This window comes from Platalea leucorodia (genome assembly GCF_965183815.1).
Source record: "Platalea leucorodia genome assembly, chromosome: 5".
NCBI classification, from domain to species: Eukaryota; Metazoa; Chordata; class Aves; order Pelecaniformes; family Threskiornithidae; genus Platalea; species Platalea leucorodia.
Genome location: NC_138827.1, coordinates 3,827,544 through 3,842,929, shown reverse-complemented (window position 1 = coordinate 3,842,929; position 15,386 = coordinate 3,827,544). Strand labels below are relative to the sequence as shown.

The 15,386-nt window shown below is 38.8% G+C and overlaps 1 protein-coding gene across 3 annotated transcripts in view; it reads left to right on the top strand.

Annotated features, from left to right (window-relative positions):
- Positions 1 to 11,422, top strand: part of CLEC16A (C-type lectin domain containing 16A) — an 88,758-nt gene extending 77,336 nt beyond the window's left edge. For 2 of the 3 annotated variants that reach the window (XM_082314583.1, XM_082314582.1), the window contains one exon: positions 5,838 to 11,422. In XM_082314583.1, coding sequence (XP_082170709.1) covers positions 5,838 to 6,196 — 359 coding nt within the window. In that variant the 3' untranslated portion in view covers positions 6,197 to 11,422. Of the gene's footprint in view, positions 1 to 1,147; positions 1,268 to 5,837 lie in introns of all 3 variants that reach the window. The other variant, XM_082314584.1, reaches the window with a different exon arrangement.
- The last annotated feature ends 3,964 nt before the right edge of the window (positions 11,423 to 15,386 follow it).

Sequence of the window (15,386 nt, the reverse complement as noted above, 5' to 3'; positions counted from 1 at the left end):
TTTTATATATGCCAAGGATTAAGATAAAGAAGCTGTCTTACTGTAAGTTAGCAGTGCTCCAGATTTATGTATGTGTAATGTCATCTGCGCTGTATTTTATGACTTTTTAAGTTGTCTTAAGCTTTAAAATGCAATTGGCTTCAGTGCTTAAGAAAATGTTTACATTGGAGCAATGGATATTGAGGACTTCAGAAGGCATTGATCTTCTATGCCACTTATGCTGTATTTCACACTTCTGACAGATATTGATGGTAAAAGGTCTAAAATAAGTACAAAGAGCTGTCCCTTGTTGCAGAGAACATATTGGATTCCAGTCTGTAAAATAAAATTTATATATTCCAAGGAGAGGATGATTAATCAAGCATGGAGAGGCTGTAAGAGCAGTGCCTGCCATCTTACTGAAACCATCCCTGTCTCTTCCCTCTACAAGCAGTAATGTAAATGTGGTTTGAGCTCTTCTGTTCTATGATGCTAGTAATTTTCTAACTAGGCGAGGAAGTGCTTTTGTTTCTAGAAAGTTTCTTTTCTAGAAACTTTCTATGCACCAAGCATCATCATCTGAACTGCTGCTATCTTTTTAAAACGCTCTATTCGGCTTTATTATAAATCAAATCTAATACTTCAGTTTCACATCATAGCATAGTAGGGCTGAACGGTCTGAAGTATTGTCACCTGCACGGTGGTGCAACTCTTAATAATAATTTATGGCCAGTGGAAATCAGATTAATTCTCTGTCACCAGAATTTGTGATAAATAGCTTCTCTCAAGATATCTAAAGCATGTGAGTAGATTGTAATGCAAATAAATGCCTGCCGGTCCCTCCTCAGTGTAAGTGCTGTTGGTATTGCCAGACATAGCCCAAACTGTATTATGGACGTTTCCAGATAGGTAAGCAAAAATTAAATTCAGTTAAACTCGCTTATCTGTAAAGAATGAATACTTCCAGCTTCAGAAGTATTTCCTAAACTTATAAGACTCTTGATGTGGTGTCAAATTGTATTCAAGATACCAGCAGTTATGGATGTGTCCTTGTCACTTATTCTTGTTGCTACTCTAACATTTATCCTTTGTCTTCATTCCAGTTTCCCTTCCTTGTTTCATTGTTAAAGCCTTCGTATGATATATCGCTGTGTTTTCCTCTAGTAAGGTCTGGCAGGAAAGGACGTCGGCGGGTGTTTAGTCTGTCGGAGGCTGACAGTCACGGTGGACACTGGGTTTAGGTCTTCAAGCAGCAGCTGCAACAGAAACTCGCGCAATATCAATTCAGGCAGGTTCCTCCATAAGCTTTCACAAGCCCATACCAGTTAAGAGAACATATTTGGTTTCCATGCTGACAGCAATGACAGTGAGGTAGGAAGCTGAAGAAAGCATCATAAATATTTGTCTCTGTTGGTTTTGGGGGGAGAATTGTAAAGCAATAATTAGCTGTTTCTGAGAGCCTTATCTGCAGTTTCTCCCATGTTTCTTGGCTCTCTTGCCAAAGATGGAAATTCTGCTATCGAGCCTCCAGCTTCAAAGCAGCTATGTCTTCATTTGCACAGGGGCAGCCATGGCTGTAGTGGAATTTAGTAAGCACAGGCTCCTGAATGGGCGGTAATGCAGGTACTTGGCTAGCAGCAAGAAATCTATTTATAACTCGGGTAAAATGGACAAGCGTTCAGCATAAGACTGTCCTTGGACTGTGATGGCACAAGCTTAATATTTCTATGATCATCAGACTCAGGCAGATAGCTTTATGGACTGTTTAATTGCCTGAGGAGGTGAGGAGGGGAAGCAGATGCAAAAAAGATGGAAATACACTTCAGACTACCTTCTTATTTATATAACCTGTTTTAACTTGTATATAATTAATTTTTTTTTTTTTTACTGTCATGGCATGAAGATATTTTACTTTGTTAATATTGTATAAACATCCTTTTTCATCTTTATAGATTTATTTTGCAGCTTTTCACTTAATGTCCTGTTATTTATCTTTTTGTCATCCTTTCATAGTATGTTGCTGTACAGCTTAGGACACTTCTCTGTAGATGATATTCATTCTTTCCTTTTCCTGTTCTTTTCTGTCTTCTTTCCCTAATGATCATCCTTAACATAAGCTACTATAACAGAAGTTGAGTGATTTGGTTTGGATTTTTTTGCTGTAATTATAATCTTGGTAGCATTATAGAAGTGCTGAAATATATCTAAGGTTGCTGAAGCCACTGCAACCAGAGAGAGCTAATAACACCCAAAAACTTGCAAAATGACACCCTGTTTTCAAACCTTGTTTAGTACTTAAATTGTGTGTGTGTGGGGGGGGTGTTAGAGCTAAATGTTAACATCACAACTGTTTTAAGAAACTGATTTCACTCTGATTTTCACAACTGATTTTGTTGCAGGTCTGGCTTATATTTTTTGCCAGAACACTCTTGCTTAAATACATGGGGGTTAGGGAGAGATAAATAGAAATGCTGTTTTCCCATATTAGATGATAACTTTTAGATATTTAGAGCATATCTCAGTGACTGGTGATTTTATTCAGGTAAAAATGACAATTATTTTTGCTCTTTCTATCCAAAAGTCAAACTGGAACCAAGTGTTAGGAGTTTGGGGTCTTTTGAAAGCCACTTAGTATTTTTGTGGGCAGTATAGACAGAAGTTCCCGATAATGGGTAGAGAACTTAATCTTTAAACATACTGGGTGCCTTGAAACTCTCTTGAATCAAGAGCTTGGTACCTATCTGGATTTGAGAGACAGACATTCTTGTAATAATCTTTTTGCCAATTGTTTATTCCAGTTTCAGAGACTTTAAGAATTCAGATGATACATAAATATATATTTATCTACTTGGATCCTTCTCTGAATTGAGCATGACCTCAAAAGGTTTTGAAATTTTGAGCCTCAAAGATGTTCTCATTAGTAATTACTGTCCTGAAGCCATGTATTCAATTAACTGGGAGGTGTTACATGTGAAAAATTTTTACATCAAGAGGGGGGTCTGATACTTCGTTGTAACGCCCCGTATATACCAAACCTTCATTCCCAGATGCAGGATCTCTGCGTTCTATTATCTATTTAGTTTCCTTCATCTGTAGTCTAGGGCTGTTTTCCTTTCTCCTTGTATCCAAAAGATATGGGAGATGATGATTATGCTTAAAAACTTACCTAGCACAAGCTTATAGTTGCAGTTTCAGGCGAAGTCTACACCTCAAGTAGCCTGTGGATTTGAGAGCTTAGTCACAAATTGTAAGTACCGCTCTCACAACCGTTGTTTATAGCTGTGACTGAAGAGTAAGATTTTTAGTTAAGTATTAGTCCAGAAGGGATAATATATTGCAAAATAGTAGTGAGAGCAGTTGACCTTTTCTAGGCAATGTTAAAAATTGTCCCTCCCTCACCCCTGTGGTTACTGGTGTTTGCTTTCTGCCCCTGCAGGGGCTAGTGGCAGTTTGCAAATACCGAGCCATTTTGGCAGTAATGCCATGCTGGGTTACAGAAATCCGTCACTGCTACCCTTAAATACGGTAATAGAAGTGAAGCTCTGACAGTGGCTAATGAAATGTTGAAAGCAGAGGGGAGAGTCTTCTATCAATAGTAAATAAAGCGGGAGGGAAGCATAGAAGAGCTCTAATTTTCTATTTTCTATAAATACTGCAGCTAAAATACTGGACAGAGTATGTTCTGCTTACATTTTTTGATATCTTTTTTCTGAATGTTTTTCCAGACTTTTGGATAGAAAATTTGGACTTGTGGACTCCAGATCCTTTTTTGTTGTTGTTGTTGTTTTTTGTGTGTGAAGACATTTTTCAAGTACTTTCTTTTTCTTTGTGGCATTAAGAAGGAAGTCACTTTAGCATTAATTTAGATCCTATGTGGAAGGATTTGGGGACAATACAGCATAACAAAAGAATATGTATGTCTGTCATGGTTTCAGTAAGTGGAAGTATTGAGAAAATACATTAATATTTTGTTGGGAGAGGGGGAAGAATGATTGAAGAAATGAACTGCAGAATCAGAAGTGAAATAGCAGAACTGCAATAGAAATATGCTGTATATAACATTTCTGAGCAGAATGCTATTGATTGATAATGCTTTATTTACTAGAATGTCTCAGGTTTCTGAATCCTGAACTTTGGTGAATATTCATACTATAATTAAGACAAAAAATAACCTTGGCAAAGAACATTTGATATTCTTTTAAGATTTTATAAATTCAGAAAGTAAAATCACCATAAAGAGACTTACTGTTTTGTGCATACTTAAATATTAGTATTTATCTTGGAATTCAGAGAAATGAGGCTTCATTTCAATGTTTTTAGCAGTTCATTTTCCATCCGAGTCTTGCATCACTTCCTCTGTTATCAATCACTATATTCTCACTAAAGCTTCTTGACAGCTAAAAAGAATCCGCAGAGTTACTTTGAATCTGTCCTTATTTTTCAAAAACAAGCAGTGATGACCCTTTTATTTAAAAGGAGACTTTTCACAATCTATAAATTTCATTTTTATTAAAGCGAGAAGCTTTAGCCACCGATTCAGCAAAAAGTAAAATTGAGTGGGTTTCTGAAGTGAGAATACACCATTGTTTGGGGTTATCTTACCAGGAAGGTAAAAAACCAATAATCTTACTGTTATCCCACTGACACCTTACTGATATCCATTCCATTCTCAGCTTTGTTTTTCTTCTTTTTTTCTTTTTTTTTTTTTTTTTTTTTTTTTTTTGCCTTATGTTCATGCTTTCTGTTCTTTTACAGGATTAATTGGAATCATATTGAAACTGAAATATTTTTAGGGTCACTGTGTATTAAAAACAGAACCTAATTCTTAGCTTCTGTATTCACTACATTGCCTTGTAGACTTTTCTGCAGATGCCTGTACACTTGAACACATGCTGTTTCTTACAAGAGCTCTAAAAATGGTCTGTCTTGAAGCTGGATACCTGTTACTTTAATGGCATCTATTACTCTAGACTGAAAAGAAAAAAAAAAACCTGACTTGTCTGGGCATGCTAGCTCGTATAAGGTTGTATTGCCTCATCCCCTCCCTTGACTATCCATCTGAGCCAAATGAGTAGTTTATTTGATAGTTAGTTAGGATTTTAAGGGGGGGAAAGGACAGTACAAATAGCTGTTCATGGTTTGGTTTGGTTTTTTTTTTTTTTTTCATTGTGTGGGAAGGTGTAGTAGCATATCAGTTTTCTGTGGTATGTAATGTTTATTCCCAATTTTATCTGTGGTGTATGCTGCATGCTTAGGAGCACAAAAAAATCGTATAACACAAGCCCGTATAAAAACAGGCCTATTTTGCAGCACCTTTCAGTTACAGTAAGCACAATATGCTCCTTCCTGTTCTTCTCTAGTTCTGCTTTCTGTGGTTGAGGTGTCACTTAAATGTGAATCTGGAGAATGAAATGAAAAAACGACTTCCAAATTTTTGTAAGAAACAAGCCACCTCTTGGGAAAACTAGTTATATGGGGGTTCTTTTTTTATTTCTAAAGAGCTTCCTGGTATGGGGTGGTTATTTGTTTTAGTCTATACTAAATAGTGGAGAGGCTTTCTTATTCTTCCCCTCAATTTCCTCTCTCTAGGAATATTTCTGCTGCATATTCTAATACTAAATGTGTAAAATTTTCTGTTTCCTAATTTGAACAGATTCCTGCTGGCATTTTATATTATGCCTTCATAATATTTTGTTTTATTTCTAATTAATAAACAGTGAATGTGTAAGCACAGTGCTTCACAGAACTGCATTTTCTACCCAATTATTCTTAAATACTCATAAAAAATAGTATACTGTTAGGCTTAATGTACATACTAAGTTGAATATTGATTGTTTCTCGGTGTTTTCTTTTATTAGATGATGCTTCAGCTCCAGAGCAGCCTCAGATGACCATTTCTGGTCAGATGATCATTTCTGGTCAGACGATGTTGACTGATGAAACTCTTTCAGCTGTCTCAAAGTCTAGCAAGAACGCTGTAAAAACCAGTGACATAGAAACAGCAAACCTGTCTCCTAGCCTGATTCCTGCACAGCAGCCCACAATATCATTAATAACAGATGATAATACGGATGCACTAAGCGTAGAGTCGCTTACACTGGTGCCACCAGTCGATCCACACAGCATTCGAACATTCAGCTGCATTCCTCAGTCCTCCTTGCAATCTGAAGCTGAAGTTTGCAAGGTAAAAGAGGTAGAGGAAGAATGTTCTGACTAAAGCCAACCTGCAGACTGTGATCAACAGTGAAGCAAATGCAACCAAATTCTTTGTTGTTTTTTCTTTGGGAGTGCAGATACTTCTTGAAGCCTGAGAGGCCATCTGGTCTGCAAGAAGAGACCCACTGATGAAAGAGAATGTGGGCAACTTTTAGAGTAAACGTCAGATGCTCAGCATATTTAAACTGAAGAAGGGAAAAATAAACCAAAAAACCCCACAACTTTTGAATCTGGACTGGTTGTTTCCTACCAATTTCTGTTATACAAGAACATGAAAGTATTTCAGAGCACCAATATTCTTTCTGTTATAGAGTTCCAGCTGCAGGAACTAAGTTAATTGTAAAAGGTCTACAGTATTATGGCAAAGTAAAGAAGTTTTTGGATACCTGGCTTCAGGTTATTGTATCGTTACTTCTCTGAAACTGGAGACATACCATTGACCAGAAAAAATTATATATTGTAGTACAGAGATAAGATTTCCATTTGAGACACGGTGTGTTTTTCAGTTTGGGTTTGGTTGTTTGGGTTTTGGTTTTTTTACATTCTGATCTCATTCATCTTTTGGAGGTCTGCATGATACCAGCAGGCTTGGCCACTTTCAGTGTTGTCTGCATAGGACTCCAGACTTCAATATTGTGTTTTCCATGTGTAATATTTATTTCAAAGTTTGATTCAAAGCAAGATACATATGAAACAATTTTTTAAAAGGTAAAAGCCTGAAATTTAATAACAAATGCTTATTCAAATTAACATAAGGGATTTTTGAGACTACTTTAGTCTTTGCTTAACCAGCCACAGAGGAATGTGAAATATTTTAAGAGATTGCTATAGCTTGCTTGTTCGCTTCTGACAGTCAAATTGCTTCAGCTCTGAGGAATGATGATATCCTTTCTACTGAAGGACAGCTTCTAGAAGCAGATGGAAGCAGTTTTACTCTAAAGAGGTTTTTTAAATTTTTCATGTTCACGTAGGAAGAAGGTCACCACATCTAACTGATAATTCCTTTGCAAGTCTGAAACTCAAAAGGAAAGGTATTGTGTAGGTTTTTTCCCGTCTGGGATAGTATCACAGTTAAACAACATTGCTACATAAAAGTGATTCTGAGCTTATGCTTGCCTTACTTTGCTTCCTAGATCCTGATACCAAGTTGACAGAAAGTAGCGGAAAAGTGATGATTAAAGTTTGCAATGTTCTTTGCTGATTTGATACATAATTTAACATGAATGGAATTTAAGATTTCTCATCGATTTCCATGTGTGTTAATTTAAATTAATAGTAAAATGAGCAGATTGTCATTATTGGTCTGCTCATAACATTGAGTGTTTTCTGGCTCTCAAAGATTGAAGACTACTCTTTACTTCACTTGGTATTGCGATTTGAGTCGTCAGTGCAATCTGTTTCCTCGTTCTGTCTCTACTAACATTAATTTCACACCAAGTAGGGGAATCTGAAAAGTTTTTACCTACTTTCCAGTTTCTTATTGTTCCTCTTCCTGGCTGTCAGATGGAATACTTGAAGTGATTTTAAACGTTATATTTATATATGAGATTGACTAATCCACAAGTATAACTTTGCTCGCTTTTCCCATCTTTTCCTTCACTTAATAACTTCATCTTTGTAAAACGTGTATACAAGGTGTCTGCTATTGAACGCCAGCAATTTTTTTTCTTCCCTTATTAGCTTTTGCATGCAGTTTTGTTGATTTCTAGTTTTCTCTGACTTCTACTTTGTCTCAAATTGAATTAACCAATATTCTGACCATTCCAGAGTGGCCCAAACTCTAAATGAATTCTGAGTTAGGTGTCCTCAGCACTGCTAGGGATATGGGATGAGAATTTGGCATTGCTGGAGTAAGAGACGACCTTTTTGGTTTTGGTCATATGTTTAGGATGTTTGGGGTGAGTTTACACTGCAGTCACTGTTGCAGCTAATGCACATGTACCTGAACAAGCCTAGACATCAGTAGCGGTTTGGGCACAAGGACCACATAAATTTTTATTAGCTGACCTGATTGCAGTCTAGACTTCTTATAGGATGTTGCAGCATTACACTGTAGCCCCAGTAATGTTCTGAAGATCATTATAAAAAATGCCTTACTTAATTTGAAAGCATTTTATGTTAGTTGTTAACCTTAACTCTTGACCTAGATTACACAAAATGCCACTGTGCAGGCTGAGTTCCCTTAAACAGAATTAATTTTAGACAGGAAAATCTTGATCTTTGTTTATTTAATTTCAAATTCAGTTCTAGCAAGATTAGGACCGTGCACAAGGAGTCTTTTTAATGGGTATGCATAATCTCACCCTTGAGCTGTACTACACAAGAAATGGGACAAAGGGAAAGAAAGCTGACTTGGCGCTTTTCATTGCCTTTGAGTGGCTTTTAAATCTCGTGACCAGTTGGCTACTGAGAGCTTCACAGGAAATGACTGAGATAGATACTGTTATTAGGAAAACAGAAGACTAAGTCTGCTGTCTGGTCCACTGCTAGCAGAGCCTTGCTGGTCAAGGGGTGGCAAGGTGGGATATCTTCAGCAAGCTATCCAAAGCTCTCTGCAAAGATGGACTGACACTGGGAAAGCTCTGACTGCACCAGCTCTTCCCATGTTGTGGTGTTATAGAAATGCTGCAACTGGTACAGACCAACCTAAATCTCTGAATGGTTATGCCACAGAAGCAATTGATTTTTGACTTGTTTGCTTCTAATATTAAGGCATACGCATACACAGTTTGACTGTGCTCCATGCTGCGTTAGGAGACTTCAGAATGTAAAAGCTCTGGAGATGCTGAAATAATCTGTCATTGGCAATCTTTTATCTCTGCAAGTACAGTGTTACTCATCTACAATTCCTTGAAGAGTATCGTATCTATCTATCTCCCCCTTATCAGAAAAACTCAAAGGCTGTTTTCTTATCCCCCTTTCACCGTAAAAAGGAAGCTCAACCAAGAAAGCATTAGCACATCAGCCACAAATGTAATTTTTTTCTAAGCAAAAGCTGATTTGAGTCAGTGTGACATCACTCTTCTTAACCAAATCCAAATACCAAGTTGCAAACGAAAGCAGCAGCTAAACAACTGACCATTCAAAAGGCTCACTGCTTCGGTGTAATGCTGCAGAGGGAGGCAGAGTCACTCTAAAATAAATATAGCAATGTTCCAGAGCAAAATGCCAAAATTTTGGAGAGATGCTAAATTCTCAGTGTTTGTTTGTAGAGGCTATGCCTATCTTCAGCCATATTTTGTTGACATAAAACAGTTCTATTATTCTCTTCTGTTGGAGAAGAGAAGCCAAAGAAGCCAAGGCATGCTGAATGCTGCTTTGCTATTTTATGGTCTGTGCGTCTCATTTTATCAAATCTTACCAAGATATTACTCGTCTGACAGAACTATCTGTTGCCTTCACTGTTAGGTCTCTCTGCCTCTTGCTGGTCCCCTTTGCTTTTCTGTCATCCAGTGTACAACAACGAACAAGACTCGAGCTTTCCATTTGTGAGGAGAGTAATGGCAGCATACACTTGGTAATTTGGTGAAGAAGGGGAGGGAGGAAACATTAGTGCCCAGTTCTAACGTCTGCTTCACCGTGGAAGGAACGCTTGCAGTGTAAAATTTGTGTGCAAACATTAATTGTTTTGCAGAAATTCTTTGATATAGAAAGAAACCAAAGGTTAAGCTTCCTGCGCTTCATTGTACAAGCTGTGTGGATTAAGCCAAATTCATTAGAAATGTGGTCACATATGTTAATACTAAAAGCTGTATTTTGTGTGTGAGGTCATGAATTATATACAGTATGAGGACTAAGCTCACTTGTATTCTCCACTGCTAATTCATGATAAACTAAAATTCTGACTTCTCTTCCTTAAATTAAGCAGAGCTTAAAAACAAAAGATATAAAATTGCACCTGTTAAAGAAGGTCCTCAACGTTCTTTGCTTTACAACACATTTTCCTTGAAGTCACTTGGTGAGGAAAAATTGGGAATATCTTCCAGAATTCATTTATTCTTTTGCAATGTTGTTGCTAAAGGACACGAACGTGACGTTTAAAAACTATTCTTCTATATCCAGAATTTAAGACTCAAATCTAGGTCAGTATTCAGAGTTTAAGTCAATGTCCAGTGATTCATATGAACCCTTTGCCCAGCAGAGACAGAACACAGGGGGAAATAATGTTCCTTTGTGGATTTGAAGTATTCTTGCCTGTAGTATTTTAAAACTGATGATTAAAAGAGTTGGTTTATAGTGAAATTAGCAATCTTTAGGACTGAAATTACTGTGGTTTGTTTGGGTTTGTTTTTTTTTAAATTAAGCAGTAGGACGTGGGTGACTCTGATTTCCACACTTACTGCAATTGGCCTGGGATGATTACTTTAAGCAATCTAGGAATTCAGTAATTACACTGCACTTGAATGTCATTTTACTAGTACTAAGTTAAACTTAAACCTGTATGCTTGAAGACAGAGGTGAACCATCAGACAAGCAGGTCAAACTGTATGTAGAAGTATGAAGCCACTTCATAAAAGTAAACACTTTAATCACATGGTGCTGCCAGTGCTTTAGTGTAATCAGTCACTCTTTGCGCTGCACACGTTATAGGTAAGTAACTACAGAATGGCCTAATGAATAGTTTCGCTAACCTGCATGTAGCACTCTTCAAAAAACCCAAAAAACTCACCATGCTAAAAACATCTTAATGTTGTGTTCACTAACCGGCTACAGTTAAACGGGGAGTTGCTTTTAAAAGAATATTGCACAGGCAGCTGTCGTCTAGGAAAAAGAGTGTTTTAGTCCTATAGTTGAATCAAAGATTTGTGAAGAGACATCAGGCGGGGGGGCATCAGTGAGATCTGGGCATTCTGCCTCAAAGATGATGAGCGTCCTTGATGAGTCTCCTACTTATTTTCAGGCAACCTAATGTCAGGCATCTAAATACATGTTGAAAATTCTCTTCCTAACTGTTACTGTCATTCTTCTTGAAAGAGTTTTTTGGTACGTCGCTGTTAACCATCACTGGCCTACCCTAGGATATCACTAACCTGGGCACTGCCTTCTATTATCTAGAAGTCTTTGGAGCGGTTCTCCTGTGCTTGCCTGCTCCGTTCCTCTGACCTTTCCCAACATTCGCAGCATGAATTAGAAACAAATATAATAACTTGCTGTCTCCTAATAGTAATGCTTACTGTCTCCTCTTGGCTTCTGAAAAGCAGATGGTGATCCAAGCAGGGCTTGCTAGGGTGGGATGTTTTTAGGGGGCGGGAGGGGGGAAGTGCTTGGGGTTTTGTCCTGCTGCTCAGGATTTTTTGAGCAGCAACAAAGACATGGGAGATGCAGTTCTGGACTGAGTCTCCAGCAGAAGGTTCTTTCATATGGAAACGTATTTTTATATTACATTTGTACAGAATTTTCCGTATTTTGATCTCCCAAAATTTTTAGATTTGCGCATTGCTCGGATTTGAGTTCTTTTGCAAGGTGTTATAAAATCAGTATTTTATGTTTGTTAATGTATTATAAATGTAAAGCTAAATTTTGCTTGTCTAATAAATGTGCACTGTGGCAGTATCTGTTTTATTGTTTGGGTAACTTCAAATCATTAATTCTTAATATGAAAAAGAAAAACTTGAGTTATTGTTGTGACTGTCTTGTTAGCATAAATAAATGTGTGGAGTGCACATTTTTATTTAAAAAAAAAATAACTAAAAAGGGCTTAAGAAGCAGGTAATGACTAAGAATACCTGTTGATGACAAAAGCTAGAGTTAAATGAGGTTCAGACGAGTATATAACGTTCCCCGGATTTTTTTAAGATCGTAATCTTAAGATACATGAGGTTTTTTTCATCTTGTTCTCCAGTACTTTTGGTTATGGGTACTCATACTAAAGTGAGTTTAAGACATAGTGATTGCAGTCTCATAACTTAAGTATGCATGAGGAGATGAGAAGGTCTGAGGTTTTGTGTTTGGGTGCATTTAAGGACTAACTGCGGCAGAAATATTTACAATGAACACGAAGATAATTTTGAGAAGGATTGAGACTAGGTTCAAGTGTGCGAATTTATAGACTATTAGAATTTCTAGGAGCTTTGTTTCGCCCAGCGATAGCACCGAACAAGACATCGTTACAAGTCTAGAGGACCTGCTGGAAGCATTTTAAATTTGGGGGGATAACTTTAGGCATCTCCACTTGTGAATAGGTGTGTTGGTATTTTTGTTTCAAACTTTTTACTTCATTTTGAGCTGTTTTGTAAGTTTGATTGTTTTAAGTGCAAAGAGGGGGGGAAATGTATTTTTCTAGAAGAATGAATGTACCTGGGATTTAAACACTACATACAGCATTTAATGAGCATGAAGGGCTGTCCTCCTACGAAATATATTTCAATAAAGTTGTATCTGAAATGTACTTCATTTGAGAGGAAAAAAAAAAAAAAGTCCTGGACATGCACTTAAACTTACATGGAAAAAAGCCCAAACACGGGGTGAGTTGAATTCTGAAATATCTTTCTACAGGCAATAAGTATTAATTATTTAATGTAAGTTATGTTAGACATTTGGAGTAAATGTGACAATATCTTATGTTAATTTAAAGAAAAATGTAAATAAGCGTCTGGGAAGGGAGTGAAATTAGAAAATATTGGTGTGTGTTTCTGAAATCCAGATTTCTATAGCTGAGTCTGTATTTGCTGGCATTAATCATGTGTCATGGCTATTGAAAACCTGGACAAGAATGAACAATAGACCTTTCTTTGTAAATGGAACTTGGCAATAAAAATGGTGTTACTAAGAAAACTTCCTTCCCTTTCATGTTCTGTTGCTAGACTTGATCCACAAGGACATTCAGTAACAGTGAAATGCAAAATTTGCAGAAGCTTGCTTTTGTTAAGAAGAATGGTGCACATATGTGGATGTCAGGCATTTTAATCTTTAAGCTGAAAACTGAAATAGCCAAGGTATTTTTGCATTGTGTATGCAGGAAAGACATAGTATGAGAGAGAGAGAGAGCAGAAAAGAGAGAGCGCTGCCTGGCAGAAAAGGACCTGGGGGTGTTGGTTGACAGCTGCCTGAACATGAGCCAGCAGGGTGCCCAGGTGGCCAAGAGGGCCAATGGCATCCTGGCTTGTGTCAGGCACGGTGTGGCCAGCAGGAGCAGGGAGGTGATGGTGCCCCTGTGCTGGGCACTGGTGAGGCCGCCCCTTGAATGCTGTGCTCAGCGCTGGGCCCCGCACCCCAAGGCGGCCATGGAGGGGCTGGAGCGTGGCCAGAGCAGGGCAGCGAGGCTGGGGCAGGGGCTGGAGCACAAGGCTGGGGAGGAGCGGCTGGGGGAGCTGGGGGGGCTCAGCCTGGAGAAGAGGAGGCTGAGGGGAGCCCTCCTCGCTCTCTGCAACGGCCTGAAAGGAGGCTGGAGCCGGGGGGGTCGGTCTCTGCTCCCCAGGAACAAGCGATGGGACGAGGGGAGATGGCCTTAAGCTGCGCCAGGGCAGGTTTAGGTTGGATATTAGGAAAAACGTCTTCACCGAAAGGGTGGTCAAGCATTGGAACAGGCTGCCCAGGGAAGTGGTTGAGTCCCCATCCCTGGAGGTATTTAAAGGACGGATAGATGTGGTGCTTGAGGATATGGTTTAGTGGTGGGCTTGGCAGTGATAGGTTGACGGTTGGACTCGATGATCTTAAGGGTCTTTTCCAACCTTGACGATTCTATGATTTTATGAAAAGAAGCCTGTAGAAGTGATGGAAAGTAGATGAGACCAAGGGTTAAGAGTGGCTGGGCAACATTTAAAATGTCTGTGAACTACTTTGAAAGTGCTGGTCATGCATGGTTTCTTCCCCAAATATATCATTGCACCCTCTGCCTCTTTCTCTGGTGCATGTTGCCAGTTCAGTACGTGGATTAAATCCAACCAAGTTATTAGTTGGATTCTTGTTAATTAGCCTCTCCATCTATAGGAATTGATTACAGTCAATATACATTCCTTGTGAAATGTTATTTCTTAAACTAGGCATTGCTCCAGAAGCTTTCTTAGGAAGAAATTACATCACACTGTACCATGAAATAAGCAAGCTAGGTATCATAGGTAGGAGACAACACTGATTTACTCTAAGATGCAAATATTAAAACATGGTTGTGGTGGTGCATCCCCCCCCCGGACTGTTTTACAGTCTCAGTAACTCCCATCCCACTTGGCCTTTGTGTAACAAGTTTGGCGGTTAAGCGTCCTTGAACCGTATCAGAAACTCTTGCATGGCTGAGGTGGGAGTAGCACTGACTGTACCAGGGAGCCAGTTGCCCCCCGACAGCCTTGGAACATATTTCTCATCCATACCAGGAATAATCAGTCACCCCCAGACAGCCTTGGGGCGTATCTTACCTGGGTGGTAACTCAGGAGGATCTGTACCAGCATCACTGGAATTTTTGAGAACTTCAGTAGTCACCAATCCGGATTGGGACAACAGGATGGAAATGTATTGATGCCTAAAGTCAGTCATCTCACCGCCCTATGAACAGCGGCACCACGGGAGACCCTTTGAGCTCTCCGGGACCGTGGCGGCTGCGCCAGCATCTCCCTCCGAGCGGGACGCCTCTCAGAGCCGCAAACTTTTAAGTTTGCGTGCAGAGGCCTGGCAACAGGACCTGGGCTGATCTCCAGCGCTTTTCGCTCCTTGAGCCTCGACCGCCGCCCGTTGAGACGATCGTTTGAAGTGAGTATTTCACTGAACTCGAGGGGAATTTCTACCAGCTACCTTTATTTATGCATATTGTGAGTATTTCACTAAATTCATGATAAATTACTAAGTACCTTTATTAGGCCATGTATATATGTGTGTGTATTGATACAGATATTGCAGTAAACCTTATTTAATCACTTTGTAAATGCTGAATTAATTGATGATTAATTACTGTTAAATTCCTGTGATTCGCTCTTTACTGTGAACAAACCTTAAACTGCCGCTAAACATGTATCATGCTTAGACATAAGCTGTTCACCAAGTCTGAGACTAGGATTGGACCCAGCTGCACCCAGACTCCTCTCTGAGAAGGAGTTCAGAAAGCAGGGGGGCCCATTCTGAACCTCGTGACTCAAGGAGAGGGCCCCCGTGTATCTTCTTCGATCTCAATTTTCCCTTTCACTCTCTCTCTCTATATAAATTCCATTCATTTAATAAGTAATAGAGTGAACCTTGCCATCGAACTTTAAGTCACTTTTAT